We start from the raw sequence: 26,911 nt of genomic DNA, 5'->3' as shown, positions 1-26,911 counted from the left end.
TTTGTTTTTGTTCCTATGACGGGGTATTCACTTCCTAAGAAGACAATGAAAAGGAGATTCTAAATGCTAGGTGGTTGTCCAACTTTTTCTGAATTAAACTGAATGTTAAAAAAAAAAAAAACATAAAGTAAATGTATTGAGAATTGACATCTTAATAGTTCCAAAGCACTGGTAGGTATTAAAATATCATCCAACTAAAAATTTTTACATCTCAAATTTTTAACAGGAGAAAAAACAAAACCCAGACTTGAACAGAACTATAAATGTTCTGAGTCTTGTCAGCAGGCCAGATGTTACTGTTCTCTATTGCCTTGTCTACGGCAACCTTAAACGTGTTTGGCAATTGCTGATGCAATTAATGGCTCGGCATGTCCACTTTGCTCATGATCCTATAAAAGAATGTGAAGACATCGTTTGGACTGTCTACCTCAAGGATTGAATGTTAAATAAGCACATTTAGAAGTCAGAAATCAAATCCTGCATTACAGAAAAAAATTTAAAAGCCTGATCTAAAATGTGACTGTTACGATGACTTAAGGGTTAACTTCCCATCACTTCTAAATTCTCTGAATTTCACAGCATTTTGATAAAGGCTTTTGGTGAGATAGACCTGGTAGTGATGCATACGTACCACTTAAATCGTTTATTTTTTGAAGATACAATTCCGATTCACTGGAACGTTCTGTCCTGGTTTCCCAAAGCTGAGTGGAAAGCCAGTGTATTTTTTCATATCATTTATAAGCAACTAGTACCGATCAGTTCTGTAAAGGTGTAAGATTACCAGAGGAGGAGTCTGACCACTGACGGATAAAGCGGTTTGATCCCTGGAGCCCAAACCACGTGTACCTCATGCTGTTCTGTGCAGCAGCACTCGTTTGAGGAAGACTTCACCATACTAACGCCTTTTCCAAGGAAAGGGGACATGACATAGGGAATTACTGGAAAATAGGGAAGAGGAGAAAAATCCAACGTTGAGACCAAGAAGAAAAGCCTTATTTATCCAAGGATGTCTTCATCCATGACTTGACTGCTCAGAAGAGAAAGAAAATCAGTTTCAAAATAGAGATAATTAGGAAATCAATTATATTTTTTTTCAAGCATAAGAGCGCGTTTTAATAGTTCTTGAAACATGAGGATGATTCTACAGATTTCCGTGTGGACTCTCAGCTCCAGAGGGCTGGGACGGTTTCTCGTGTACATTGACTCCACAGTACCTAACACTGTGCCGGGCACATACATAGTTGGTGAACCAATAAACTACAGAGTTCTCTAAACACTAAATGGACCACCTAGCTTTACTGTAAAATGTGTTATTTTCTATTGTATATATGAAAGCTTCTACTAGGTAACACTAGTCATTACAAGAGGGGACGGCAGTAGCTCACGCATATATTGTTTTCATATGATCATTCCTACCTTGAATACAATTTAATGAGAAACAGCTACTATACACTAATGCTAGAAAGAGTTGAGACAGAATGTATAAATGAAACCTGGATCACTGAAGTACCGTCTGTTAACAAGCATAATTACCTTCTTAAATTACACATTTTAAAGAGGGTGTGAAATAATTTTCCAAGCAATGCAGTGTTTAGTGGGTGGGAATTATATATATATGCAAGTACCTAGAAATTTGATAAATGGCCCTCTCTTTATCATCCAGGGGTAAGTAACAGGTTTTGGTATGTTGTATACATTTTTAAAAAATGTCCTGTTATTCAAGACCACTGTTCTCAGAAATGATAGGGATTATGGAATTACTATCTTATTTGGGAACTTATTTCTAGGTATGAGGCTTTAGTTTTGTAAGAGGCTACCACCTATGACCAGCAGGTCACTTAATCAATAGAGACACTAAGTTAAAGAACTCACATTGATCACAGCAACGTGTCTAGGTTTTCTCAAAGGCTTCAGTGAACATTGTTTGAGTCATCTGTGAAGAGTTAGTATTTACCAGCGTGTGAGGAACATGCAGCAAAATGTGCCCTCGCCTAGAGGCTGAATGTGGGAATGTGAGAAGGAGTAAGTAAACACAGGGTGTTTCTGTCCAATGCTCGCTCTTTACTGCTCCCCCCCCACCCCCCACCCCCCCCCACACACACACAGGACTTAAACACAAGGCCAGCAAGCATGCTGTGCAGACGAAGATCTGCAGAGCTGCCTGCCCTGAATCACCAGGAGAACTTACGTGGAACTTAACGTGATTTCCTACGTGGAAGGCAGGCATCTCTGTGGGTGATGCATGGATTAAGAAAGTGCTGGTCTTATTTTGCAGTTGGGGGATATAGCTCATTTCATGCTATTTTCATATTTATAATATCTTCCATATAAGAGTCATTTACTTTTTTGTACAGTGGTAAGATAATGAGGCAACCTGGCTCTCAGCTTCACAGTTTCTTTTCCGATCACAGTTTTAATTTGTTTAAAAGGTACCATTCATATCAGCACAACAGTCTACCTACAGGTATTTCAACTTCAGAAATAAAGCTTATGTGACTTGTCTTTAACTGATTTTACAAGCTTGATTTTCTTTTTTGGTCAGCACTTGCAGTGAGGTTATTAAAATATTATGGGTTTGATAGCTTTGTTCTGTCCAAAGTGTTATTTGCCCTAGTGCTGCTAGTACCTGATTTTTGCTACGTAAACAGTTTTAGTATTTTTCTGAACTGGCCACACAATATGCCTTATGTGACACGGCAGACGAAAGCTGCCTTTGTTCTGCCAGCACCCTTCAAACACTGTCCACAGACTTGCCTCTCATTTGCTCTCTCCCACAAAAGAAGCTGCTGCTTATTAGAGCGTAGGCGCGACAAACCTGCTTTTCTCATCGTGGTGTAGTGGCATCAGGTTAACTAGAAAGCACAAACCAAGATGGTGATACAAAATATGAAGAGTATATATTAAATGTATTTACATGTGTACTTAGAAACTTCAGTTAGTCGTGAATCTGAAATGATATAAGCCACTGCCTGCAACAGCATCTACCCTATAGAAATGTGCGTTGAGACAGGACTGTTAAGACACCGAAGAAATCGGGTTGTGTGGGGAGCCCATCTGAGTCAGAACTTTGTCCAGCCACTGCAGCGGTCCATGAAGGTGGATCTCAATCCAGCAGGGCGTGCTTGTGACATCCTGGCGATGGTACTCGGCTCCCCAGCCCTGAAAAGCAAAAACAGAGCCATGTGATTGTGCCAGATTTCCAGGCAGCCTCCAGGGGCATGAGACAGGCCTGCTGGATATAGCCCACCCACCAGGGCAGCTTCTGGGACCTGAGAACATGAACTCTGCATTCCTGCAAGTACAAGACAACCTTTTCATCAGCCAGACACCCTAAGATGAGTCCCCATCCGAGGTTTCCTCCTGGGCTCGCAACTAAATCCACGGACCTAGAGAGGGCCTGGGTTCCAGCCACGTCAGAGACACTGGGAAATCATGCTGTCTTCCCCAGGAAAGGGAGCTTGAATGCATGTTCACCCCTTAATGCTGAAGTCCGTGTTTTGCATGAAACAGAACAATGGCTGGATCTGAAAGTTGTTAAGTGAGAGCTGAGAGTGTTCTCTGTTACTCAGGGTTGATGAAGAAAGCTTGTTTCTCCTCTCCCATGCTGGCTCACTTATGGCAATTTGCCACTGGTGACCATCCACAGGAGAGACCGCAAAAAATAAAGAAGTTTCGTTAACATCCATGACCTCACATGGTTGCAATTTTTTATTGTGGTGAGAACTTATCAATTTCTTTTACACTGATCACCTATAGTTATATTTGCTAGGAAACTTTTTTTTTAAGTCTCTGCAATATTAGTAACAGTTTATTTTGTGAATTATGTGGTTTTATGAATTTAAAGGTTGCATATATGAGAAGTACATCTAGTTGAATTTAGGAAAATCAGATTCCTATACAAGTTTATAATACAGTGAAATTATTATGTCTGAGACATAGGCCATTTCATCCCAATTTTTAAAACAGGCCTAGAAAAAAGTACGTCAAATGGTTGCTTATTATCGCCCTCTGCTGACTCTAAAGCATCAGAGTGTTTGAAAAGACTTTCAGGTGTTTGTTAATTGCCTGATGGTGTAAAAATGCGTTTAAAGCTTAACAGTAAACTTGAATAAGGGCTTCCCTGCCTGGTGGCTTAGATGGCAAAGAATCTGCCTGCAGTGCAGGAGATCTGGGTTCGATCCCTGGGTCAGAAAGATCCCCTGGAGAAAGGAATAGCAACCCATTCTTGCCTGGAGAATTCTGCGGACAGAGGAGCATAGGGGGCTACAGTCCAAGTGATCACAAAGAGTCGGACACGACTGAAACAACTTAGCACGCATGCAAATTTGAATGAAACTGTTTTGTCACCATGAAAGAAATGGATTCAAGAAGTTATTTTCTAAACTGGAAACTCTATTCTTGATTCTCACTTTTAAAATAATTACTGAAATTATAAATAAGAGTGTAGAAAAATGGACACATTTTTCACGGTAATTTTACAGAATAAATAACTAAATTTTTCTTTGAAAAAATCTGGAACAAGCCATACTGATACCGCTTGAATAGATAGGTCACCATGGGAAAACTGTCACATATACTCAGTTTGACAAACAAGCTCAGATTTGGAAATATTAGAATTATTTGCAAGTGCTTTGTGAGGAATGAAATAGACGATAAACTGAGGGCTTAGCTTCAACGTGCAAATCCAGTTTTTCCTTCCTACCAAGTAACTCCCTCCATTCTACAACCTTCACATCAACTTTAATTAAAGAACTAACTGAGAAATTCAACAAATATTCATAAGCAGAACATCTGCTGTCTCAGAATTAATCATAAGCCCCATAATTTTTTATCCCAACCTGTTTATACTTTTGTAAACAGCACTTAATTCGTACTCTCTTGTATTAGACTCAGTTCTGTTTTGTAGTTTCTTTATAAATATGATCGCCTCTGTTGGCCTGTCTGCTTTGTAAGAGTAAGGAGACTGTCTTATTTGATTTCAGGTAAATTCACCATTTACTGAGTGACCCTAGTGCTCAGCAATTTGAGGGAAGAAAAAAAAAATCTCTATAGCATTAAGTGCTATACAACCATCATAGTCACTTTTTCTTCTTTATTTAAAGAAAAATCAGGTAACTGTCTTAACTTAGTTTTCCTCCAAAAGTAATATACTTAAGAATTTTCTTAAAATTGCTAAACAAGAGATGTCATACTCATGGAGGAGCTCTTCTGAAAAACAATTGAGTTTTCCTCCCCAAATGCTGTCTACTTGCCCTAGCTGTCCAACTGCCACATCAACCAAAGACTGTTTAAAAATATATATATATATTACTTATTTATTTTCTTATTTGGCTGTACTGGGTCTTAGTTGTGGCACACAGGATATTCAGTTGACCCATGTGGGATCTAGTTCCCTGACCAGGGATCGAACCTGGGGCCCTGCATTGAGAGCAGGGAGTCTTAGCCACTGGACCGCTCTGGAAGTCCTGTGCTTTTGGTCTCTGTCTACAATCAGGAAGCGAGCACTCCTTACCTTGACAAAACTCATCCTGATGGTGCACATCTTGGTCAGCTCATAGACGACTTCAAATCCATGGTGCACAGACTGGGCGAGCAGCTGGGCGAACAGCTGGTTGTTGAAGATCTTGAGGCTGCAGCCGCTGGGGATCTTGCAGACGGTGGCTGGGTGGAAGCCGTGCTGATAGTTGCAGTTCCGGCTCTGCACGAAGATGCTGCTGTCACTCACGCACTCGGCGTAGACCTCTCCCCCGACGTAGTACAGGTGCACGCCTGTGAGGCAAAAGCAGTCTCCAACACCAGCACTGATTTCCACTTAGACTTACCCCCCTTCCCGTCTCACCCGCCTCTGTCACCTAAGGAGACATGACTATCAACTGTGAGGTTAATTTTAATATCAACAATCATTGACTAGTACCACGAGTGCCCCAAAGGTTGACCTGCTTTAATTATCATCTGTATTTTTTCCATGAGTGCATTTAAAAGTACATTGCAACTCAGGTTTGCATAGAAGGAGGCTGTCATGTATTAACACCACTCCTGTCACTTTCAGTCTCATGCTTCATTCTAAAAGGAAGATCTCATACTATTAGAGGCAAATAACAACTAATGCAGAAAACATCAAACAGTCCTTCAGGGACGTATGGAGAACTGGACACAGTAAGTACCATGGTAATGTTACTTACATGCATATACTAAATCCACTTCAGAGGACACGGTAAACAAAGTTTACATTTTATTTTACTAACAATTATAAATCCATTTCTCTTAGTACCTCAAAGAGACCTGCTAAGTCGCTTCAGTCGTGTCCAACTCTGTGACCCCATAGACGTCAGCCCGTGAGGCTCCCCCGTCCCTGGGATTCTCCAGGCAAGAACACTGGAGTGGGTTGCCATATCACCTACATTTACAGTCACAGAAATAAAGCCTATTTTCACCTACAGCGAAATTCATGCCACATTTTCAGATAAAATATGAAGACAATCAAAATGTAGTTTATGCTATTTTATCTCATGTTCTTAGAACTAAAAGGTGAAGAGGTTCTTGAGAATGTTGTTGCTCAAAGTATATTTTAGTTGATGCTCTTCCTCCAAATTCTGGGTTTAAGACGCAGGTGAAGATGCTGTAGTCTAGGGAATATTAAATACCAGAACAATTGTTCCCCAACCTTTTAGCAGAAACAAAATCTCTATCTCCAGGTGTCAACATGGTTGTAAATACAATCTCCATGCAGTGGCAAGGGGATTGTAGAAACGGTCTTGAATCTACTAATAGGGACAGATTTTGGTACTTAAAAAAGCACACTTTTAAATAATACAACTGAAAGACTTCCAGGGCTTCTCAGACCTGCATTTAGGAAACATGACTGACGTAGCCACTCAGTTTCTTGGCAGGATCTAAGTAGCAATGGAGGCAACTTTTGCACTACTATGTAACTACTTCCTGCCAGCTTTATGGTTTCCTTTTCCCATCTCCTTTCCCTTAATACAATTTTAGAAAAGAATGGCTTTCAGGGTCATGTATTCAAACCACAGACTAACACAGTCTGAAGAAACTGATTCAGGGTCACAATGATAAAGCTCTTGATACTCAGGTCAAGGTTCCCCTCTCACTGCCTCAGTCAGACCAGGTCCCCTCCTCTGCTCAGCCTTCCTCTCCTTTTTCTGCCTTGCCTCCATGAGTCTATCCCCTGAATGCTCTGGGGTCTGATCCCCATGGCCCTGGCCCTGAGGAGTAGGCAGAAGGATGGTCCTAACTGGCTGGGACACAGTGCTGGACCCACATGTGGGAGGTGTGTGTTATTAGTTGCAAAGTCATGTCTGACTCTTTGCAACCCCATGGACTGTAGCCCATCAGGCTTCTCTGTCCATGAGATTCTCCAGGCAAGAATATTGGAGTAGGTTGCCATCCCCTCCTCCAAGGGAATCTTCCAGACCCAGGGACTAAATAAGGCTCTCCTGCATTGCAGGCAGATTCTTTACCATCTGAGCCACCTGGGAAGCCCAGACTTACTTGGCTGGACCCACATGTTGGGAGATGAGGAAGGGGCAAATCCAAGCAAACTTCTCTAAAAACTCCCAGGGGAAGGCCTGCCTCTGGGGCGGCTGGAAAGCAAGTGGTCAAACTGCCAGAGCATGAGGCTGCTAAGTGTTCAGTATGTCTTTGAGTTGAATGCCCTTCAAATACATAAATCCTCCTAGAGCTTACTAACAAGAACAGATAAGACGTTTTGCTATCTGACTCTGGTCTTTATTTAGGGGATGATTTTCAATCCTGTTAAACGTCTCGTCTGCAACCACAGACATCCTGGCGGAGCACAGAAAGCAGAGAAGAGCCTGGATGGGGAGGCAGCAGTGCAGCGTCCTCAGTGAGAAGGGGCAGAGTGGGTGGGATGTGCCCGGGCAGGCCCTGAGCCAGCCCTGGTCACCGGAGCAAGGAGGGATATTCAACCCCATGATGAAGAAGGCTAGAGACAGCCACATCTAAAGAGTCAAGTAAGCTAGGGATTTTATTCACATCCATTTGACAGGCCAGAAGCCTGGCTTTAAACCACGTCTGTGAGATGCTAAATCGCCACGGAGAACAGTGAGCGGATAAATGCCCAAAGAAGGTGCCGCCTGAGACGAGAGAGAAGCCAGGCAACGTGGTCCTCTGGAAGTTCCACCCACCCCTGGGACTACATCTATTCCTGTCTGCGTCTGCCTCCATCTGAGTTTTCCACCTGTTGTGCCTGCACCCGCCCCCTAGGAGACTAGGGAGTCTGGATTCCTGGTGGTGGTGAATGCTAAGGGCTCTTTGGGCTGGATTTGGATCTGCTGAGTCAGACTGCAGCTTGTTCCTTCTGGTATCTTCTGAAGCCTTGACTGACAGGGATGATGGAGGGGAGGCTCAGGGAACAGCAGGTTAATTAGGCTGGTGAGTGTGTCCCAATGGTCTTGGAGTCTAGTAACAGAGGGGGATGTCCCAAAGTGGAAGGAATATGCATGGATTCCCTCCAGAGTGGGATGGGGGGCAGGGAAGGGATATTCCATCCTGTGGAAATCTCATCACCCCATCACCAGCTCAGATACATACTTAAAAATACCAGAGAAAGAATACGAGGGCTGAGACTTGCTTTAAACTACTCTTCCCTGGTGGCTCAGATGGTAAAGCATCTGCCTGCAGTGCGGGAGACCCGGGTTCAACCCCTGGGTCAGGAAGATCCCCTGGAGAAGGAAAAGGCAACCCACTCCAGTACTCTTGCCTGGAAAATTCCATGGACGGAGGAGCCTGGTAGGCCACAGTCCATGTGGTCACAAAGAGTCGGACACGACAGCGACTTCACTTTCACTCTCATAAAAATACTGTGGAGGGGACTTCCCTGGTGGTCCAGTGGTAAAGAATCTGCCTGCTAGTGTGGGGACAAGGGTTTGATCCCTAGTCTAAGAAGGTCGCACACGCCTCTGGGTAACTAAGTCCCTGTGCCACACCTCCTGAGCCCACATGCTGCAACTACGGAAGCTCTAGAGCAGGTGCCCTGCAGCAAGAGAAGCCACTTAATGAGCAGCCTGCGCATGGCGACTAGAGGGCAGCCTCTGCTTGCTGCAATTAGAGAAAGCCCGTGCACAGCAACGAGGACTCAGCGCAGTTTGACAAGAAAACACAATTAAAGTAAATAATAAATAAATTATACAAATAATATAAAAGTAAAGATTTCCAGATCTACAGCAGGGCTTTGGGCCAGAGGATGGAGGTGGGCCCGCCCAAGACTGTGACTGCAGCTGTGCACCGCACAAACCCAGGGTGTGCCTCAGACTTCCGAGATTTGTATGGTTATTACAAGACTCCTCCAGCAGATGGCAGCAGGGGCTCCTTTCACTTCACACAGCCGCCTCCGGGCTGGTACAAAGTTAGTCCCCTCAAGCTATTACTTGAAGACTTTTAAGTATCTCTGGACAAACAGGATGAACAAGCAGATTTGGGCCCAAATGAACTACACTACCAGAGGCTTCCCTGGTAGCTCAGCTGGTAAAGAATCCACTCGCAATACGAGAGACCCCGGTTTGATACCTGGGTGGGGAAGATTCCTTGGAGAAGGGATAGGCTACCCACACCAGTATTCTTGGGCTTCCCTGATGACTCAGATGGTAAAGAATCTGCCTGCAATTCCAAAGACCGAGGTTCAATCCCTGGGTTGTGAAGATCCCCAGGGGGAGGAAATGGCAACCCACTCCAGTATGCTTGCCTGGAGAATCCCATGGACAGAGGAGGCTGGCTGGCTATAGTCCATGGGGTCGCAAAGAGTCAGACACAGCTGAGTGACTAAGCACAGCACTGAGCCACATGGAACGCCCCACTGTGCATGCACACACTCAGTGATTCTGCCAAGGTGGCTGCCCCTTGGCACTACTTCCTCTCTATTTTTCACTACCACTCTTGACTGCAGCAACCCCAGCTCACCTGGACATACTGGGTCCCACCCCACCCTTACAGGGGCAGGAAACCCCACTAGAAGAAATGTTGAAAATACTGAGATGCAAAGAGTAAAGATCAGCCACAAATCCACAACCTAGAAATAATCACTACTAACATTTGCCTTATACTTTCAGTCTTTCATGCGCACATTTTAAATAAAATTGGGATCATACTCTGTAGGCTCTTTTATAACCTTTTTTCACATCTTAAAATACTGTCAATATTTTCTCATAATATTAAGTATTCTTCAGTATCCCGTGTAATTACTGCAACAGTATGATGTTCTGTGTTAAATATTTTTTAGGATTTGCTTTTTCAGGGATGAGAAACTTTACACACATTCAAAGGCAGAATGAAAAGAACGTTTTGAGACCAGGAAACTAAATCCACTGGGAAAGAAGGAATCCAAAAATCACCTTAAGGGACTTGCCTGGTGGTCCAGTGGCTAAGACTCCACACTCCCAATGCAGGTGTCCAGGTTCAATCCCTGGTCAGGGAACTAAATCCCACGTGCTATAAGACCCAGCATAACCCCCCAAATAATTTTTTTTTAAATGAAAAAAAAAATCACCTTGAGGTACAGACTCTGCTTCTAAGGAACTGACAAACTAAACCCTTGTCTCAGGATAATTCCATTCACGAAAAAGAGAAGCATTACTAGATTTCCACAGAACAACTTGAGATGTACAAGAAAATTAAGTTTCATAAAAAAGTGAAAAACTAATTCCCAAAGCAATTCCATGATTTGAAATCTATGATAATTATGTCTGGGAAGGTCCGGGTTTGCCTCATTCAATGTGTGCGTGTGTGTGCTAGGTCAGTTCAGCCATGTCTGACTCTTTTCAATCCAATGGACTGTGGCCCGCCAGGCTCCTCCGTCCTTGGGATTCTTCAGCAAGAAAACTGGAGTGGGCTGCCATTTCCTTTTCCAGGGGATCTTCCGGACCCACAGACTGAACCCATGTCTCTCAGGTCTCCTGCACTGGCAGGCGGGTTGTTGTTGACCACTAGCTCCACCTGGAAGGTCCCAGTAGGTTCAATACGTGGGGCTAATGCCTCAGGAACTATCAGTCACTCCTTCCTTCTCCCACAGGAAGAAGAACAGCCAGCAGCCAGGACACACGCAGCTCGTCTGCAGCTGCAAAGAGAAACGTGGCCGTCCTGCCCAAGTGTCCTTTCGCACCAAGAACCTGGAGCAGGCTCCTTATGTGGGTCAGTGGTGCTGCCTGCAGTGACTGCGCAGCCACAGGTGCTCAGAACACACACTGCTATTGATTAGGATTATGTCAAATTGTGCAGTTCTAAGAAAGATAACCCGACCTCAATGACCTTAAGAGCACACATATGCTCACGCAGTCTTTTCAAAACTGCGGCTTTCCTCATTATTTGGAAATCAGGGCCATCTTAAAAGCCACTCTAAAAAAGCAGGTATCCTGTATATACCAGTGACCCAAACCTGCTATTCCATCATTCCCCAAACCTCAGGAAATAACCTTGGCTTTATTTTGGGCAGTCAGACAGGTATGACATGTCAGCAGCTCTTCATCTTTTTTCCCCTATAAAGATGCTAATAATCCTCCCATGGAGCTCAGAGTAACTCAGTGTGGGACTGCTTTTCTAGAGTATTCTTGGGGAGAAAACACAAAATCTTTTCTGGTTTACATTTTTAAAGTAAATGGGGAGGGGGGTTCAGGATTGGGAACTCATGTACACCCATGGCGGATACATGTTGATGTATGGCAAAACCAATACAGTATTGTAAAGTAAAATAGAGTAAAAAAAAAAAAAAATTATAGATACAAAAAAAAATAAATGATTGTAAAATTTCATCACTGCAGTACTACAAGGGATATCCACATCTCAGAGTTGATTATGACATATTGTAGCTGTGGCATGCGACAACCATTTTCATTCGATATCAAAAGATTCAATTCCTCAAGCACTGAACTAAGAGGGGTGCTGAGGTGAAAAAGCAGGAGGGTCCCTCCCCTCCAGCAGAAGGGAGCAACTGGGCCTGAGAGACAGAGCCACGGGTGCAAAATCTATCACTTGTGGAACCGTTGGTAAGCTACGGAACTCTTCTGAGCTTCTGCTGCCACCTGTGAAATGGGACTAAGAAATCCTAACTTTTAGGGTGACTATAAAGCAGTAATATGTGTAAGTGCCTGCCAGGGTGCCTCTCAGATCTGAGAATCTGTGGGGGTAGCTGAATCATTCAGAAGAGTTCAGGCAGTTTGCCTGGTTTTTAAGGAAGAGTATGGACAGACCTCAGGTTAGAAGGCAGTGTTCCAGGTTCTTTGAGGTCCTGCCTCTGATACTGAAGCTGCAGCCTCTGAGGTTCTAGTGCTAACTTGCTAATGGCTATTTAAAGCTCTTGGCCAGAGAGGTCAAAGCAATAGATGTGTTAACTGTTGCAAGGTTACAGAGAAAGGCTTCGTGCCAACCCCTTTGCCTCACGGTGCATCGCATTAGATGGAGAGCAGGATGAGAGAGCACAGGTGAGTCAGCACGTGAACCATCACCACCACAGACAAAAGCTCAAAGGACATGCACTGCTGATGGGGCAGCAGCTCGGATCTCTCTAGGGGACTGCCATCTTCCCTAAGCGGCAACAAACACGCGCCAGAAGTGACCGCGAAGCCACTGAAAACTACCGAGGGAGAAATGGCCCATGATTAACAAAAAGAATCTTTATAGGTGTCTCACCTCCCACACCCCACAGGCTCATCTCAATATAATAGCCAGGGGATCCTTTTACAGTGAAAACTCAGATCTATAAACTCCAACTTAGCTCCACCTTCTTGTGTCACACAGGCAAAGCGAAAGCACTCGGCATGGCTCGAGGCCCTGAGACCTGGTCCTGTCCCCTCCTCCTCTGTGACTTCCTCGCCCCCTTGCTCACTCTGTTCCACTCGCCCTGGCGTTGCTGCTGTTGCTCACACTGCGCCAGGCAGGTTCCAGGCCCCCTGCACATGCTGTTCCCGTCACTCGGAAAGGTACCGACACTGCCGATGCCCTCTTTAGCTCTCAACTCAGAAGTCACTTCCTTAGCAAGCCTGCCTGCCTAGCTCCCCCATCCTCCCCCATTCTCTTCCCCTCCTCTGTTTTTCTCATTTGACCTAGTGTGTGTGTGTGTGTGTGTGTGTGTGTATGCATGCGTGTGTACTAAGTCACTTCAGGTCCTGTCCAACTGTTTGTGACCCTGTGGACTATAACCAGCCTGACTCCTCTGTCCACGGGATTCTCCAGGCAAGAATACTGGAGTGGGTTGCCACGCCCTCCTCCAGGGGATCTTCCTGATCCACGGATTGAATGCATGTTTCTTACATCTCCAGCATTGGGTGGCGAGCTCTTCACTACTAGTGCCTCCGGGGAAGCCCCCATGTGTGTATGCGTGTGTGTGTGTGTGTGTGTATAATTTCTTGTTTGTCTTTCTTTAGTCGTAGGTAATCCACGAAGCCAGGAGTTTTTGGTTTTGTTTTGGTTGTTTCCCATTGCTATATCCTGAGTGGCAGAATCGCTTGGCCCAGAGCGGATGCTCAATAAATATTTGTGAGATGAATGTGTATCTCTGAAGTCTGAGCATCTCCTGTAACTAACTCCGCAGTTACGGAATTAGTCAGTTAACTAACAAGCTAACTTGCTCCCTATCCTTGGGGTGTGTTTGGCTGCAAACTCACTCAGGCTGGTGCTCCAGAAAGCCATGGAGCCCCTGCGAGAGGGCCCCCTGACCTCACAGAAGACCAATCATTCCTGCTTTGGAAATGTCCCATGCCATGCTTTGCGGCATGTCTTGCAGCCAGCACCCCCCCACCCTGCCTTCTTTTTCCCCCACATTAAGGCAATTCCAAAGCAGCTTTCTGAGAAAACTGTGCCTTTGCCTTGGGTACCCTGTTGAGGGTTGGGGTGTCCTTCCATCCAGGTGAGTGTTTCCTAGGCTCTCTGGATCCTGCTCTCATGTTTTTTTTAACCTTGTAGATTATCTCTCAGTTAGTAACATGACACCAGCCCTCCACATCTGTCCATCCACATCAGCAGCACCTTGAACAAACTGCTTTCAGAAAGCTTCCCAGAAGGTATCCAACACTCTCTGCATATTTTAATTCTATTTTTAGATCAAGTGGCTTAAGTAGAAGTCTCTCGTGCAGACCAATCTGCAAAGCCCTGCAGCAAATGGCTCTACAGCAGCACATTTTAACATTCTATCTTTAGATCACCTGATGATTCTTATAAAAATCATTCCAAAGTAAAACCATCCTGAGAAATTTAAGAAGTCAAAAGTATCACTTTCTGTGAGGACTGACTATGTTTTCCCCTTGGGATAGAAGTTACAGATTAAGTTTCCGTTTTCTGAACTCTCTGGGAGCCTAGGGGAAAATTTTTAACCCAGTCATAATCGCAGTGCTAATTCTGAGGGATGACATACTTGTACTCATCTCCTCGACTTGCTCCCAGCTTCTGACTTTCTCTTTCTCATTTATCATTTCTCTACAAAGGCTTCTCATAAGCCACCACAGAACCACTATGGGAAGACACAGGATAAAATAAAGTAACTGTCACCATTAAGGGTTAACATCAGGGAACAAATTCGGCCTGCCTCTAATTGACAGTCTGTAAGTTAACAACAGGAGACATTTGGGAGATAGTTAGGAAGAACACAGATTGCATCACACATGAAATAATGGTTCTTCCCTGGAAACTTGAAAGAAAAGGCTTGTGGCTACTTCCCAAGGTGGTGTAAGTGCTGGATGGGGAGAGAAAAGATCAAATAGCCCTGAAGCTTCTTTACACCTGTGATTTCAGTGGACAACCAGGCATCATTCAGACTGCCAACTCTTTGGATAGAAAAGAAAATATGAGGGCTTCCCTGGTGGCATCCTTCCTGATGATGCAGGAGGCACAGGTTCCATCCTTAGTCTGGGAAGATCCCACATGCCAAGGAGCAACTAAGCCCGTGCTCCACAACGACTCAGCCTGTGCTCTGAAGCCCAGGAGCTGCAACTGCTCTCGCGCCCTAGAGCCCGTGCTCCACAACCGGAGACTCCCCAGCAACGAGAAGCCTGTGGGCCGAAACTAGAGAGCAGCCCCTGACCGGCACCACCAGAGAAAAGCGCGCAGCGAGAACTCAGCACAGTCAAAACTAAGCAAATAGAAAGAACTTAAGACCCTCACCCAGGCCTCAGGCTAGGCTGAGACAATCACACCGATGAGGTGGGTTCCAAAGGCGTCATTTCCAGACCCGAGTGAGGCCTGTGCTTGTTCAGCTGTTGTGAAAGTGCCTGGACACAAGAAAACCCCAATCCCCTACCAAAGGCTTCCAAACAAGCAAGTCATCGATTTTTTTAAAGGGCTCCCTTCTCAGTCTCTAAAGGTAACTTTACCTGATACAGATTCCTCTTCTTCAGAAGTCATCCTATTTAGCATGTGAGGCAACTCAAAAATAATTCTTGCTACGTCTCTTCAATCATTTCATCCTGTCTTTGTATGTCTCGTCTCGTTCATCTTCCTAACACCCACCCTACGCCGTCCCCCAGAAGATGCTGTGTCTACCTCAGAGGTGGAGACACTAAAAGGCCCCAAAAGTTCTCACGCTCTCCCCAACAAAAATACTCCCCAGCAGTCTCCCAGCTCCCAGCCCTGGGAACATCCCACTAGGCCACGCAGCCAACCCATGGCTCATTTCTGTTGCTGTGTTTGTTAGCTCAGAAGAATATATGAAGTGGATTACACATTTGCGTTTACCCTTTCCTATGTGTCTTCTGGTATTTTCTATCGTTGAGTTTCTGTTTACGTTAGAAAGAAGTCCGAGACAGAATCTGTTCCTGTTATTTGAAGGATCTGTGAATCCATCGATCAGCACACTTCGGGAGGAAGCCTGGAACGTCTCCCCGACGCGGTTGTTCAGTTCATAGTAGGCAACGGAGCACCAGTGCTGCGGCTCCTCGTAGCAAACGGGCCGAAAATCTGAAACAGAAGTGAATCAGACAGGACATCACTACCACCATGCCCGGGGCCTCCCAGCTCACGACTCCACCAGGAACCCGAGGTGACCGCTGTCCCCCAAAGGCTGGCTGTGAGAACCAGCTGACTGCTGTGCACTGTTCTCAAACCTGCGTCTTTCATGGAAGTTTCTTGCAGGCTGCTCATCTGGTCCACGTACCTGGGAACAGGGGCCGATGTTCTGATGACTCTTCCAAGGCTGGAATCTTTGTAAATAAGTTTTTTATTTTTGAGGGGCCAGGCAACATTGGTATGAGTGGATCTGTGTAAACTTCATCCCCCTACCCAAAGGAAACACAGCTAACAGGAAGTTAGAAGGTCATGTCATCTTTACAGCTGAGAGACAGCATTTTACCACCAAAATGAATTCCTATAGTAAAGAGTATCCTTTTCTAAAGAACTAAAGATGAAAAATAATTGTTCGGATATGATAAAAAATCAAAGCAAAACTACTGCATATGATTTAAAATTGTTAAGAAAGAAAAAAAATCCATATAGAATCACATTCTTTGTGTATATATGGGATTATTATTTCATGGCATAAATACACTTTAAAGGGAGAGATCTAATTTATTAGGAAATTGATGAATGTTATGTTTTCACCCCAAATTTTTCAAAGTAAGTTGCCAGTAAATTCAGAAACCCAATTTCAGAGTTCTTTCTTTCTTTGCCACTCACGTTCTTTTTTTGCCTTTCTATGGATTATAATATCTTTCTTTTCTTTGTATATCCTAGTAATTCTTGTATCTAGAGTGTGTTCTTATAAGCACTAAAATATAAACTTACAAAACAGATAAATTAGGGGGTTATTATTTGGTTTCCAAATGGACCTTCACTTATGAAAGAATTCCCCCCAAGATATGTTGAATAGTAAAGTCCTTTAGACCTTCCCTTCTTGGTGTGGTTCCTGGGACCACAGCCCCTGCAGCCACCTAGGAACTTCTTAGGAATGCAGATTCTTAGAAGCCACTCCAGATGCAGGGAATTAAAATCTGCATTTATATAAGACAGGCACATGGTCTGTGTGAACCTTGAAGTTGAGCAACATTTATCTAGCTTATTACAAGGGCACAAACTGGAAGGAAATCCACCACAAAACTTCGTTGTTGTTTTTCAGTGGCTCAGTCGTGTAGGCGGAATTTTTACCGTCTGAGCCACCAGGGAAGCCCATGAATAATGGAGTGGGTAGCCTAGCCCTGCCCTAGGGGATCTTCCCGACCCAGGAATCGAACTGGGGTCTTCTGCATTGCAGGTGGATTCTTTGTGCTGGACGCACAAAAGAGAAGGCGACTCACCTCTGAGTGGTGGAAACAGACTGGCAGGAAATGACAAAACACAGTGACAGATGTGACGGTAGAGACACATGGAAAATAGCAGATGCAGGGGCAAAAGGATTGACTGACGGTGTAAGTCAGAAGGGAAGAGGTGGGACAACTCCTTTATCTTCCCACATTTTATAAGTTTTCTGAGGACAGGAACAATTTCAATTAACATTTTAATTCTCCTTTCCGAACCTTAAGGCAGTGCTTGCACACAATAAGAGCTTGACAAGTAACTGTCAAATAGTGGGTTGGCCAAAAAGTTTGTTGGGGTTTTTCTGTAACATCTTAAGGAGAAACCTGAACTTTTTGGCCAACCCAGCAAGTGACTATGGGAAGACATGAGAGGCAGGTAGCAGCATCTGGCACCAAATGCATTTGTGCACACCCTTAAAAGGGCTTCCCAGGTGGCTCAGTGGTGAAGAGTCTGCCTGACAGTGCAGGAGACCTGGGTTCAATCCCCAGGTCAAGAAGGTCCCCTGGAGAAGGAAATGGCAACCCACTCCAGGATTTTTGCCTGGGAAATCCCATGGGCAGAGGAGCCTGGTGGGCTACAGTCCACGGGGTCACAAAGAGTTGGACATGGCTGAGCAACCAAATAACAACACCCTTAGGAACTTGTGAGCTGGGGATATTCTTTATCTCACTCTCAGAAGGTATGTAAATCTCTCCTCCGTTACCTGACTTAGATCCATCTTTTGAAGGAAAGGACTCCCTTGGATTGCTGAGAGAGGCAGTCAGAGAAGAGGCCTACCACTGATTCCACTACACTGCCTGCCCGCAGGCCACATCTTCCTGGTTATGTTAGAGAAGTATTTTATAATCTTACTTCTAATTCCTTAAATTAAAAAAGAAAAATCCCTGGAAATTCCCAAGGATGATGTTCAAATCCATCTAGTTTCTCAGAGCTCCTGCACCCCAGGCAAGGCTTGCAGATGATAAGAGCTCAAAATATCTGTTAAATAAATGAGCATAGGAAGACCTGAATGAGGTGGATGATAGCAGCCAGCACCAATTGCATTCACGCATGTCTGCAGGAACTTGTCAGCTCCTGATATTCCTCATTTTACTAGAAGAAACTGATAACTCATACCAAGTGAAGCAAGTCAGAGAAAGATAAACATCATATGATATTGCTTATATGTGGCATCTAAAAAAAGGCTACAAAGGAACTCATCTATAGAACAGAAATAGAGTCACATATGTAAAAAATAAACCTATGGAAAAAAACTTATGGTTATTGGGGGTAGAGAGGGGAGGGATAAATTGGAAGACTGGGATTGACACATACACACATACATACACACTGCGATATATAAAATAGCTAATTAATAAGGACCTACTGTATAGCACAGGGAACTCAATACACTATAATGACCTATATGGGGAAAGAATCTAAAAAAGAGTGGAATATGTATATCTTTGCTATACACTTGAAATTAACCAACACTGTAAATCAATTACACCCCAATAAAGTTTTTTAAAAAAGAAAAAAGAAACTGATAGCTGCTCCAAAATGGATTGAGTCCTGATCAAGAGGGTGGGCAGGGTCCAAGCGCCCCCTAGAGCCTGCGGTTTGAACTGCAAGTGACAAAGCATGCTCACGATGGCCCCGCCCACACAACCGCGTTGGATCGCATCCCAGGAGACGGCGGCGGGCACTGACCTGAGTGCTGGAAGGGGCTCTCCGGCTCGGAGGGGCTGCCCGGGGAGTGGGGGTAGCCGGCCGTGCACGGGGACGGCGGGAACGGGGCCCCTGGCGACGGCGGGAAGGCCGGGCACGGAGGCTGCTGGAAGGAGTCGGGGTAGGTGGCGTTGTGCGGCATGAGAGGCTCGCTGTGCAGGGACGCGCTGCGGAACTTGGCCAGGAGGCTGAGCTGCGGGTTGTACTCGCTGTGTCGGGGTACCAGCACGGGCGGCAGCACTGCGGGAGGAAGAACCGATGCGTTAGATCCTCGGCTCGGCGTCCCCAAGTACAGAGCGGACGCGGGCTGCTGCCGTCTGTCCACTCGGGCCACAACCTGTCTATCATTCTGTGTGCTCCTCCTGGCACTGTCCAAGATGGTCCCATCTCTTCTCCAAAAGGGAGCTTGGCAATCAAGCTAAAGCAATGGTTTCACTCCTCGCAGCCAATTTAGGAAAAGTTTAGAGGAGAATCCTCCCGATGTTAGTAGTCTGCTGCTGCTGCTGCTGCTGCTGCTGCGTCGCTTCAGTCGTGTCTGACTCTGTGCGACCGCATAGACGGCAGCCCACCAGGCTCCCCCGTCTCTGGGATTCTCCAGGCAAGAACACTGGAGTGGGTTGCCATTTCCTTCTCCAATGCATCAAAGTGAAAAGTGAAAGGGAAGTCGCTCAGTCTTGTTTGACTCCTAGCGACCCCATGGACTGCAGCCCACCAGGCTCCTCCGTCCATGGCATTTTCCAGGCAAGAGTACTGGAGTGGGTTGCCATTGCCTTCTCCAGTTAGTCTAAGAACTGCCTATTCATTCCCACAGCAGAAATGACTAGAGCTGCCCTGTTACCTGACCTTCTGGGGATCTAATCGTTCACCTCTTCTGATTCTGCCATTAAAGTGTTTTTTCTTTCTAGTTTTTACTCAAAATCAGTTTCTATTGCTCATGATGAAACCCCAAGTCATGCCCTGGATATTTTTATTTAGATATTAATATCTCAGGAACTGTGTTGAATAATTTAGATGACTAGCCTAAACTTTTAGGCTCCATGGTGCTGGTTAAGTAAAAATATTCTACTTGTCTTTACCAGAAAGATTTAAAGGTAACTAAAAATTATAAACTAAAAGATAAACAGTGAATAATAATAAACGTGAATAAGTAGAAGATGAAGCAGTAATAGAGAACTTATCTGTTCATTTTAGTATGTTTCTCTCTGGGTTCCCTACTTTAAAAAAGAGCATGAGTGTTTTTGCTCCTGATTCAACACAAAAACAAGGACAGATGCAATTCTCAAGAGCAAGCATTGTCCAGACATACCTAGTGCCCACTGGCTTCTGAAGTGTCCCCAGGCTTGGCAGAAAGAAGTTATTCCATGGAGTGTTGTTGAGGGGTGAGCTGGGACCAACTTAAGTTGCAGAAGGAGAAGCAGGGGAAACAGACAGAGGAAGTGATCAAAGAAACAACAGGGGAAAATGTCTCGGAGCCTGAAGAAGGGTCTGTGTCATCAGATTGAAAACAGCCACAGAGTATACAGGCCAACGAGGGAGAAAAAGATCCATCATAGTCATACCATCTTGAATTTCAAACATCTAAGGACAAAAGCTCCCAGAGGATCACCTCAAAGTCACCACAAGGACATAAGAAACCAATTTATGACTTCCCGTCATCGATGCTGGACCACAAAAGGCAGCACACTGGACCTCTCCGGTGTCCAGTGGTTAACAATCTGCCTGCCGATGCAGGGGACAGGGGTTCGATCCTTGAGCCAGCAACTAGATCCCACATGATGTGGAACAACTAAGCCCAGGTGCCAAAGCTACTGAAGCCCCAGCTCTAGAACCCATGCTCTGCAACAAGAGAAGCCTCTGCAATAAGAAGCCTTGCACTGCAACGAAGATCTGGGTCAACGAAAAAATAAAATAAATAATTTTTTAAAAGGCAATGGACTAATAATCTTCCAAAGGGAAATAATCTGTACCCCCAAATCCCACACTGGAAATTAATAGCAAAAATAACAATATTATATTAACTTAAATAATAATATAATATAAACCAAAATATAGATTGAGAAAAGGAAGAAAGGATAAAGGTGATATAAATTAACTAAATCTTCACCTTTTATGTTAGAGTCAATGAAATTAGCTAAAAGTGATAAATTTGGAAATAGATGTATAAGCATATTATTTAGAATTATCTATTTTTTTTTTTTTTAGTTAATAATGGAGAGAGCTAGCAGAAGAACCAAGCAAGAATGATTAAAAGAAATTGTTCCTGGAGATAGCTGAGGTAGCACTTGTTTCAAATCACTCTATGGATTTCTCATCACCTGCAAGTATCTATAAAAACTTTCATAAAAAGTAAATATTTTGGAGTAAACAGACAATAAGATAATAACTGTTCTTAGACAATAAGAACAGTATGGTAACAATAATATCCATCACAAATTCCACCATTTACCCACTATCATAGTTATCTCTTCTTAACAAGCAATTATTTTCAGTTTTACAGGTGGAATATAAACTCCAAGAGGCAGATGAACAGTTTTAAGCTGCTGCTAAGTCGCTTCAGTCGTGTCTGACTCTGTGCGATCCCAAAGACGGCAGCCCATCAGGCTCCCCGTCCCTGGGATTCTCCAGGCAAGAACACTGGAGTGGGCTGTCATTTCCTTCTCCAATGCATGAAAGTGAAAAGTGAAAGTGAAGTGGCTCAGTCGTGTCCAACTCTTCGCGACCCCGTGGACTGCAGCCTACCAGGCTCTTCCGTCCATGGGATTTTCCAGGCAAGAGTACTGGAGTGGGGTGTCATTGCCTTCTCCGAGTTAAACCACTACAAATGAGGGTGGCAGGGAAACAGTGATTTCTTCCTCCTTTAAAAGCCAGTATTTGCATATATTGCCTTATGACATTATAGAACAATCCTCAATATCATGATGCAAAAATGATACAGATGATAAGCCATTCAATCTTCTTTTATGTATTCCATGAATACAGAGGAATAAAAAGATGTCTTGCCTCATGAATACTCTGAAAGTGAGGGGCTGACATACTAAATGACATATGGCTTATTTTTCAATGATGCTTCTTGAGCACAGTGTTAACAATGATCAAATAAACACTCACTTTTATTTTCTGGATGAAGAATTTGAATACTCTCTGTAACTTCAGTTCTAATATACCTATAGGGTATCCTTAACATTGATAAACAGAATTCCTCATATCTGAATGCAGAGACCTTCATTCCTCCATGGCTTGCAGATCTGAGGCACCAAAAGAGAAGATGAATTTGTCTTTATTGAGACAAACATCTTGATAATGTATTTCTATCATCTGAGTAAACTAAAGACAGTGGAGGTTTGTAAGGAAAACTGATAGTATCATCAGAGTTATAATTCAGCCTGACAAGATCCGTTAACCTTAGGATTGCACTGATCATATTTGTAAATACTTTCACTCAAAGCACAGCTGTCTTAGCCCCTGTGGACTACTAGAACGTATAGACCATAGACTGGGAAGCTTATAAACAACAGAAATCTCTTTCTCACAGTTCCAGAGGCTGGAGAGTCCAAGAAGGGGATGCAGCCTGGTCAGCTTCTGGGCAGAGCCCCCTTCTGGGCTGTAGGCTGCCTTCTCATTGAGTCCTCATACAGGAAGGGACAAAGGTTCTCTCTGGGGACCCGTTTATAAGGACACTAATCCCACTCATGGGGGTCTGGCTTCATGATCTAGCCATCTAAAGGCACTGCCTCTTAATACAATATCATCTTGGGCATGAGGTTCTCAATATATGAATTTGGGGGGACACAGATATTCAATCTAGAGCAATAGCTATTCTTAATCACTCAGTTCTATTTCTGTGTGACAACTGCTGCTTGCAAATAAGACCTAGTGAGCTTACAGACATTGGTCTCAACGTGTGCTCAGTCACATCTGATTCTTTGTGACTCCATGGACTGCAGCCTGCCAGCCTCCTCTGTCCATGGGATATCCCAGGCAAGAATACTGGAGTGGGTCACCATTTCCTCCTCCAGAGGCTCTTCTCAACCCAGGGATTGAACCTGAGTCTCTGGCATCTCCTCTACTAGCAGGTGGATTCTTTACCACTGAACCACCTGGCAAGCCCCTCAACATGATGCTACCTTTTAAATACCACACTATCTAAGCATGACCTGGGGGCAGATAATGGAAGGAGTTAACTGTCTGTAAGGGACTGCAGAGCAAAGCTGAAAAAAGCTTTTGTATCTTTTTCAAAAGTCATGTGGTTTTGATAAAGTGTGGGAATTTACAACAGAGGAGAAATTATACTAAAACCACCTCCGGCTGCCTGAAGAAAAATCGTTATGAGCCCTGAAAACATTTTTGCAAGGCTTCTACCAGACACAAGCCACACAGAGTGAGGTCTGAGGACTAGTGAGACGTTACCAGCTGTTGGGTGCCAGTCCATCCAGATACAAGTATTCAAACTGAAAGTTTGTGTTTAGAAACTTAATAGCCACTTGACAGAGTAATTTTATATCTGTTGAAATGAACAGTAAGAAAAAATATTGAGGTTGTATTTTTTAAAATCAAGCTTGCATTTTTAAGCCTTTTAAAAATTTCATCTGCCCAGTAATTTATTTGTATTGTAAAAATATTGATATTTGACAGATTGGAAGCTTTTAAAAAACTGGTGCTTCACTGCAGATAGTTTGAAAAGCACTAAAATAGATTATTTTAGTAGGTTGTGAGAAGAAAAAAAAAATCTAGAATGCAGACTTCAAGGTTCCAAGCATGGGTGGTCAAAAGATGAGAGATTTCAAAGGCAAAACTTCAGTTGTTTTATGGTAATTAGGGACCCAGCACATTTGCTGAACATTAGCATCTTTCATTGTTCTCAAAATATTGACTTTAAGCCTGGCCAGAAAGCTAGATATAAAATCTGTCTTTTTATTTAAAAAATCAAAGTTAGGAATAAAAAAAGCTTAAACATCACCTTAAAATTAATACCATATTTAGCCATCTTTCATCTTGGAAACTCAAACCTAAAATACCAAGATATGAAACCTGCCATATGTAAAAACATTCATACTATTATTCCTGAAAAACCTCACATAATATGAAAAATGAAAACATCAAATAATCCTTTAAAATCAGGGTTTCGAGTGTTCAAAAGGAACGCCTGATATATCTTACAAACACATCTAATAACTACATTACTGAGGAAGAGAAAAATGATTTCCTGATGAACATTTTTCATGGGATGTATTATTCTGAATGCTTACTATAACTCAAATCTTAGAAACCAAAAAGAATCAAGTCTTTTCTGTCATAAACTCCTTAATGACATGTTTTTAAAGTAGATGGAGAAAGCCCAGAGAGAAGCAAGAAAGAGAAGAAAGCAAAGAGGTATATGATGTAGGGGAAACATTGGATTCACCGGGAAGGTGGGCCTTTTTCATCATGGTCTCATCCTGTATCCTGAGTGACATGACTGTGAGAAGCATCCACCCTCAGGCAGGTAACATCCTTGACATCAGTTTAACAGCATGATGGCAAGATTTAGGGGCCTGAAAGGTCACCTCACTAAGACTGCTCTAGGCTGGGCAGGACTTAACAGGGATGGCTACAAGGTTAACTGAATCTGGGAGGGAGCCAGGCGGCTGCTGGACTCCCCCACCACCTGCGTTCCTAGACAGAACGGCCTCCTGATGGCCATGGGCTGCTTCCCAGAGTGCATGAGCCGGCCCCTCCAGGAATGGGGAGAGGAAGCTCCCTCAAAAACTGCATCCCTGTAGCTGCAGAACACTCCACTCCACTCAAAGAGAAAAGCAGTCAAACTGTTACACCAGTGTGAAGGAACAAAGATGAACACCGGACTTACACACACGTGCGTGCCTGAAACGTTTTAGGATTAATACTTTCCTATATTTAAAGTCATATTTAAGAAGAGCTGCCAATCTCCCCTCCCTGCCATTATTTTCAGTCTTGGAAGGGTTTCCAGCAACTCTTCCATCATCTGCTTAGTTTAGAGGACATCTCTGCTTACTTTAGCATGGGGAGAGTGTGGCTGGTTTAGTTCAGTACAGCTGAGTTCAAGGGGAGGAATTGGGGAGAAAGATTTTTTTTAAAAAAACAGTTGATCACGTCAAGGCCATATTTAGACCTTTCAAGAACTGGACGATGACTCAAAAATACATCAAAATAAAATGGCATTTTCCAAAATCACACAAAGCTTACATCTATACTGAAATGAAATATCTTCTGTCTAAGTTATTCTGACTACAAAATTTTGGCTCGGCCTCTCCAAACAACCTCCCTCTTCCTGTCTCTCTTGCAGTGGTGGTAGGGGGTTCCTTCTCCTGACGGCGGCCCATGGCTCTCCACTAACCGGGAGGCGCCCTCTTACCTGTCACAGTTAAACCATGAAGGAAACCCACCTGGCGTCTCCACGCGGCGGTAGTGGTAGGGGTTGATGCACACCTCTTTCTGCTTGGAGCCGAATGGGAACTCGCAGCACTCCAGCGGCTTCAGCTCGTGGTGAGACTGCAGGTCTGGCCAGCGCCACACCCGGCAATAGATGACGTGGGGCAGCCCCTTGCGGTGGGACACTTGCAGCCGCCCGTCCAGGGAGCGGGGAATGGTCACGCACTTGCTGGGCTGCCCTGGGCAGCTGAGCGCCCTCTCCAGCTCATCCATGGCTCCTTTCTTCTTCTTTAACTTCTTCACTAAAGAGTCCACCGCTTTCTCCGCCCACTTTTCCTCTTCATCTCCTTGCTTCCAGCCGAGCAGTCTCTTCACTGCCGGGCTGGTGAAGGAGAAGAGGGAGCTGATGGGGGTGCTGGAGTGCATAAGAGGGGGGAACTGCAGGCGTCCGGTGCACACAGGAGCTGGACCCACAGCCCTTCACTGCCTGCAGGGCCCGAGTGAAGTAAGCAGGGACGCTCCTCGTGAGGTCATAGGTCCCAAGTCCCCAGGGACGTCATAGGTCTTCCCTTTCTTCTGGAAGTGACTGTGACCAGTGAAGGCTGGGAAGCAGTTGACTTTCTCCAAAGCCCTGGGGTGGGCAGGACAACTCTGGGGGGAGGAAAAAAAAATAAGACTTCAGTGAACCTCATTGGGACAATTTTCAGAAAAGGGTAAAGGTTGGGTGTAAGAGAGAAAATATTTTTCAGATGTTCTATACTTGAAAATACTTAGGATTTCCCTGGTGGTCCGGTGATTAAGAATCCACCTGTCAATGCAGGAGAAATGGGTTCAATCCCTGCCCTGGGAAGATCCCACATGCCACAGGGCAAATCACGCACCACAGCTGCTGAACCCACATGACAGCCCGAGAGTCACAGCGACAGAGCCTGCGAACTGCAACTACTGAAGCCCGAGTGCCCTAGAACCACGCTCCACGACAAGAGACGCCTTCGCAATGAGGAAGCCTGCATGCCACAAGCAGAGTAGCTTGGGCTTGATGCGAAGAAAGCCCGTGTGTGGCAACAAAGACCCAGGACAGCCAGAAATTAATTAATTAATTAAAAATAATAAAGGCAGACACCAAAAAAAAAAGAAAACTCTTTTAGTCATCTTGACTCTTTCTTCTGTTTTATGCCCTATTCCAAGTCTTGGTAACTCTGCCTTCAAAACGTCTTTCAAGTTTGGGAGCTTTCTCTCCATTTCTGCCAACATCTAAGCCGTGCCCCACCTGACCTCTCCCCTTGATCACTGCAACACCTCTGAAGGAGCTCCTCTCTTCCAATTCTAATCCATGGCTAGAGGAGCCTGGCGGACTACAGTCTACAGGGTCGCAAAGAGTTGGACACAATGGAGGGATTAACACAGTAATCTCACCGCTCGTTTATGCTTCCAAACTACGTTATAGGATAGTGGTTCTCAAAATGTGACCCAAGGACCCCTGGAAGTCAGAGAGTCCCCTTCGGGGGACTGTGAGAGCCTCTCTTTTCCAACTAACACATCTGGGTGCACTAAACCTTCCCCCATATAC

The 26,911-nt window shown here is 44.4% G+C and overlaps 1 protein-coding gene across 1 annotated transcript; it reads right to left on the bottom strand.

Annotated features, from left to right (window-relative positions):
* Positions 1-2,944: 2,944 nt before the first annotated feature.
* Positions 2,945-25,767, bottom strand: SMAD9 (SMAD family member 9). The gene is made up of 5 exons (XM_052650171.1): positions 25,356-25,767; positions 18,937-19,194; positions 15,694-15,915; positions 5,513-5,769; positions 2,945-3,159 (listed from the first exon to the last, which is right to left on the bottom strand). The coding sequence occupies exons 1-5, from the start codon at positions 25,765-25,767 to the stop codon at positions 3,016-3,018; spliced, it is 1,293 nt and encodes a 430-aa protein (XP_052506131.1). The 3' UTR covers positions 2,945-3,015.
* Between the last annotated feature and the right edge of the window lie 1,144 nt (positions 25,768-26,911).

Source organism: Budorcas taxicolor, chromosome 12 (genome assembly GCF_023091745.1).
Source record: "Budorcas taxicolor isolate Tak-1 chromosome 12, Takin1.1, whole genome shotgun sequence".
NCBI lineage: Eukaryota > Metazoa > Chordata > Mammalia > Artiodactyla > Bovidae > Budorcas > Budorcas taxicolor.
The sequence above is the reverse complement of the archived record's forward strand: the minus strand, read 5'-3'. Positions and strand labels throughout refer to the sequence as shown.

Bases quoted from the DNA above. Each gene is read 5' to 3' on its own strand.
- SMAD9 (XM_052650171.1), bottom strand. From the start codon at position 25,767: ATGCACTCCAGCACCCCCATCAGCTCCCTCTTCTCCTTCACCAGCCCG. The intron at 5,770-15,693 runs GTAAACGCAAAT...TTTGCCTCACAG, and splicing joins CAGAAGACACATAGGAAAGG to GCGTGCACCTGTACTACGTC. The intron at 3,160-5,512 runs GTAAGGAGTGCT...TTTGCTTTTCAG, and splicing joins TCAGGATGAGTTTTGTCAAG to GGCTGGGGAGCCGAGTACCA.